The sequence below is a fragment of the Penaeus japonicus genome, unplaced genomic scaffold (assembly GCF_977035675.1).
Source record: "Penaeus japonicus unplaced genomic scaffold, GWHDUDI00000001_assembly GWHDUDI00000022, whole genome shotgun sequence".
NCBI classification, from domain to species: Eukaryota; Metazoa; Arthropoda; class Malacostraca; order Decapoda; family Penaeidae; genus Penaeus; species Penaeus japonicus.
This window is the reverse complement of record NW_028234424.1, coordinates 27,600,328-27,605,327: the sequence shown is the minus strand read 5'-3', so window position 1 is coordinate 27,605,327 and position 5,000 is coordinate 27,600,328. Positions and strand designations below refer to the sequence as shown.

Below are 5,000 nucleotides of genomic sequence, written 5' to 3'. Positions count from 1 at the left end.
AAGGATTCCAAAGCAAGCCTGGGAGTCGAGTTAAAACAACAAATAAATTTACCATTACTTACTATTCATATCCTAAAAAAGTACAGCTTTGAGGGTGCATGCAACACTGAACTGGACATCCCACTGAAATATTTGGTGGCAAAGATATCAATTTATATACTATCATTGAAAATGAGAAGACCATATACTTTCATGGAGATATATATATATATATATCAAGATAATAAATTGTACTGCAGAGCACTAAAACAAACAATTCTTTGTTTTGGACTAGGGTTAGATTTGCATTTTGATAACATCTAGTGTTTTTACAGCTGCTGTATTTGAGTGTTATTCCATGCTTCCCTTTATGTAATACATACTATTAAGCAAGAAACAATATTTTCAGAAACAAGTTACATTTCCTTATAGGTGCATGCAAATCAGTGGCTACATTAGATTGCTAGCACAATTTTTGTTGCTAGGCAACAGCCTCTGGCTTTACAGTATCATACATATATTTTACAGAATACATGCAATATTTCAAGCTACTAAAATGATACACCAGCAAATTACTTCATTGCTGGCAGAGAACCAGATGAAACTTGTAGTACCGTTTGTTAGTAGAGGCGTAGCCACTCTTCATTCATTTTTTCAAAATCTTCCTCAGTAAAGACCGATTTCTCTTCTGTTGTCTTCTTTCCTTGGAGAGAATCTCTGTTCACTGTTTTCCTGTCAAGCTCTTTATTGTGCTGCTGCTTGACCTGCAGAATGAAAAGACAACTTTCATTATCAGAGGAAAAGCTCAAAATGAGGAAAAGCAGTAGGAAATATATTATGATAAATACAGTAAATTCAATATTCTATATTGGGGGGGAAGATCAGCCAAACCATGATATAAACATTACTTTATCTGTCTCTAAGGGGTTAAGACTGCAAAGCTTTTACAAGTCTGTCCCCCCAGCTGCATTTAACCCATTGACAGTGGATGATTTGCTGCCAAGGCAGTGTCATTCGTAAGCACGGATGGCACCGTGCCAAACAATGTAAACCCGCCAACCGACTGTATACATACTTTATTAAAACCGCAACCAATAGGCTAAGGTATGATTTTCTGTTTTATCGAGATCAATTTTGGTCTTTGCATTTCAAGAGCTTGAATTTACACACCAGAAAATGAATACTTCATTGGTATTCATTAAATACAGACCATACAATAGAGATCAAAGTTGAATAGTCAATCTCAGTTACTTAACCCGCTCTCGACGGGGTCATTTCAGCTTACAAAGACCGAAATTCCGGGACTTTTGAACGCATAAGCCTAACGCGTCAGGATTCTTGGCCACACTGGCCGTGAGCCAGTGCTGTACACTGGTTCATCCCGCGCGCCAGGCTGGACAAAGTAACGCGTCCCCGGCGTGTGACCCAAAAACCACTAGATGTGATATCTAGTCATCCGTTGTTAATGGGTTAACACAGTTGAAAAAATTATCAGTTATCCCACTAATAGGAAGGAAAATGAAAATAAGCTTCTATGCTTGTACAACTTGCACAAATAAAGCATAGAAAACAATAAGATATCCATGCAGATGTATGACTATTAAGGCTCGTGGCTAGTGCACCCCATAATCCCGAGGCGTTAGGCTGATGCGTTTGAAAACCCTGCCATTCTGACCATTCAGAGCTGGAATCGCCCCGGCATGAGTGGGTTAAGCCAAAACTTCAGCAAGTTTTAAGCTAAAACCTCAACATAATCATCTTGCACTATATATCAAAATATGTAGAATTAACTTCCCCCCCCCCCCCCCCCTCTGTGCATGTGACAAGTGACTTTCATGAATTGGGAGGAGGGTGGGAAGAGTGACCTTGGTGAGAGACCTCAGTGACTCAGAGGACAACAGAAAATGGTTGAAGTAGTATGGTAAACTAATCATAATAAATTTTATATTTTTACATAATGTTCTATAAAGAAATAATAAAATTATTGCTAGCAGGGTGCATCAGTACCTTCCCTGGTATAAGCGAATCCGACTCCTATGTAATAATAATCAAAGTCAAGTAAGCCATCATATCATAAATAACCTATTTTCTGAAAGAGCTCATACAGTATCCAGAAGAAAAAAAATTAATTCTAACAGAACTCATCCATGTTACAGCATCTGCATCCTCAAATATGTCACGAGCACTGCGAAGATGCAGTTTTGCAAAGTCTTTTTAACTGTGTCTGAGATGGATGTAGTGTCATCTGATATACCCTGCACCATTTGGCATGCTTCCACCGGACAATCAGCCATACCATTCCCGTAGCCCTTCCTTTTCCTGTACCACTTTGATTTTTTTTTGTGAGAGGACTAGCTATAACATAGTATTTCTAGTACTGAATGTTACATTCCATCCAGCTAAACCACCTATTCATTTCTCTGCCACTATTGCCTTAAACAAAATAGAATATCACTCATGATTTATTATTGTCTTAATATGTTATTTTCATTTATGCATCTATTTTATCTAAATGTGGTATTTTTTTCAGATTTGACATTCCACTGTAGAGCATATATATGAGATATGACACTGGTATGTAGATTTTCTGGTGTGCAGGATTAAGCTCTTGAAATCTTAAATATTAAAAATCAAATCTTAACCCATTCCCGACGGGGGAATTCTAGCCTTGAATATCCAAATGCCGGGGCGTTCGAATTATTAGGCCTAAATCAATTGAATGGCTGGCACAATACTGTGCCGCCCGGCAACTGGGCTTTTGAATGCGCGGTACACATGCTGTACCACCCGTCCTGTGTGGGTTAATTGTGACTGGGAAGACAGACATGCAGGAGAAACTGTTGTTCTCTGGAACTAAAACAAATGTGAAATTATACCTGGTTGGTATACTTCTCTGGTGCTCTGCGTTTATCAATTTTCTTCAGCAATTTGAGATTGTCAGCTGTCTGATCAGTTTGAACATGTTTCTTGTATTCTTCAAGAACACACGTTACCTGAAAAAGTAAAATGTAAGTTAATAAATCATAAACAGCCTAAATGGTACACAATAAATAAAGATAATGTAAAACTGTTTAACATATGATCTACAAGATACTGGTTAACCCATTTAGTACGGGTGTCATGACATACAAGTCGGCACCGATTAGGCCTAAAAGACGGGAGTCAATGCGTACAAGACGCGACATCGGGATCTGCTCACAGTTGAAGCGCGCACACAGTCATAGAGTATTATGGTTGTAACGGCGCTAGCTGTAGAGCTATAGCGTTCAAAAGTCAGCCTAAACCCTCATTTTATGATGGATTTATGGAAAATTAATGTTTGAGCTAGTCTGCGCTACCCGGAGGGCTGAGAAAACCCTTCCCCCGTCCCTCTAATTATTGGCCGGTGTCGCTAGTGTCGTTGACCGCCCGCCCTGACGACCAGTTCGGACGTTAGGCGCCCCGTCCGCAATGGGTTAACCCTCCAAAACAGGCATGATTCACAAGGTCAGCATACTCTCATAGTACATTTATTCCTTCAGTTGTGTAAATAGGCCATCATTCCAAATGCTCATTAGTATCACTATGCTAATATATTATATGTAGACTCAAATAACATAACACAAGTTTGTAGAATAATGGAAAACAAACAGAACCATCAGATGCTCCGCCCAGGCTGAACATCTTAACCCGAAGTCAACATGTTGCCATCTTGCAGATGGTGTGTAAGGTGGCACTGCTAGTTTAGATGTTTTGCCAATATATATATTTTTTCCTTTATTACATTAAAGAAGTTTAAATAAACATCATATTTCTTATTGCACTGAGTGTAAAGTACAAATTCCTCCTGTATGAAGACTAAACTACAAATATTATTTATCTAAACACTGACATAGCATACCAATACCAGCTTTTACTCTCGACATGAAGAAACACTAAAAACAAAGATTTTCAATACTCTAATGTATAAATGAGCAGGAGTTGAGCAAAAAATGGTTGTGGGGTACCCTATATTCCACCAACCCTATTATCTGGCATGCCTACAACAATTTCATATGCCCTATCTGCAATAGGTTAAGATGTGGAATAGTTTAAAATTTCCAGGAAAAAAAAAAGGGGGGAGGGAACAAAACAAAACTGAGAGCAAGAAGAAAAAAGAAAGAAAGAAGGGGAGGGGGAGGGGGGGGCAATGACTTACAAACAAAGCACATGCTAAAAAAACAACTCCAACAATTCTACTATTCATATAAAAACATATTTATCAACCATTGACAGGAAACAAATACTTTTTTGAAAAGAAAGTTTAGGTGACAATCAAACATTCCAGCTCAGCTTTATAACCATCAAATATAACTTGCCTTCTTCTGAATGAGCTCCTTACTGGCCTCCTTTTGTTTTTGTTGTGCACGTTTCTTCTGCTTTTCTGCTCTTTTATACCCGTGCCGCTGAGTGTGGAGACTGGAAGGCTTAATATTACTACCAGATTCTTTATGTTGACTGCTACTTTCTGTGAAATCATGGAACTTTTAATAATATAATTTTTGTGTGTGTATCTTCAACTTATCTATATGTACCTATTTAGATATACATATTTTTCAACAATGATATAGTTCAGCTAAACCATTGGCACTGGATGCCATCTATACAAGCCATGGCAAAATGAGCCAAAATGCTGGGTGGCATGTAAAATGTCATTGAGACAAACATGAGTTTTTGAGTTATTTACTAAACATATATGTCATTCATGTTTTATACTCATACCAACTATTATGATTATCATTATCATTATGCTATGCCATGTACATATAGTATGAGATCTGTTAATAGGCCTTATGCTTATCTTATCTCTTTGTTTGTCTCTATTTTTGAGTGTCTGCGCTATCCAAAGGGCAGAGAAAACACTTTTTCTCTAATTTTTAGCCCGTGCCGCTAGAGTTTTAGACCACCCATCCTGACAACCAGTTAGGTTATTAAGAGCCCGGTCCAAAATGGGTTAATTCTTATTGAGTCTCCTAGAATGGGTTAAATGTATATAGCAATAT

The 5,000-nt window shown here is 38.0% G+C and overlaps 1 protein-coding gene across 2 annotated transcripts in view; it reads right to left on the bottom strand.

The window, feature by feature from the left end:
* LOC122248332 (uncharacterized) overlaps positions 1 to 5,000 on the bottom strand; it is a 10,621-nt gene that overhangs the window by 3,015 nt on the left and 2,606 nt on the right. The window contains exons 2-4 of one of the 2 annotated variants that reach the window (XM_043008281.2): positions 4,317 to 4,465; positions 2,856 to 2,972; positions 1 to 743 (exon numbers count right to left, since the gene is read on the bottom strand). The exon at positions 1 to 743 is cut by the window's left edge and continues 3,015 nt beyond it. In XM_043008281.2, the coding sequence (XP_042864215.1) occupies positions 600 to 743; positions 2,856 to 2,972; positions 4,317 to 4,465 (410 nt within the window). In that variant the 3' untranslated portion in view covers positions 1 to 599. The remainder of the gene's footprint in view (positions 744 to 2,855; positions 2,973 to 4,316; positions 4,466 to 5,000) is intronic. The other variant, XM_043008278.2, reaches the window with a different exon arrangement.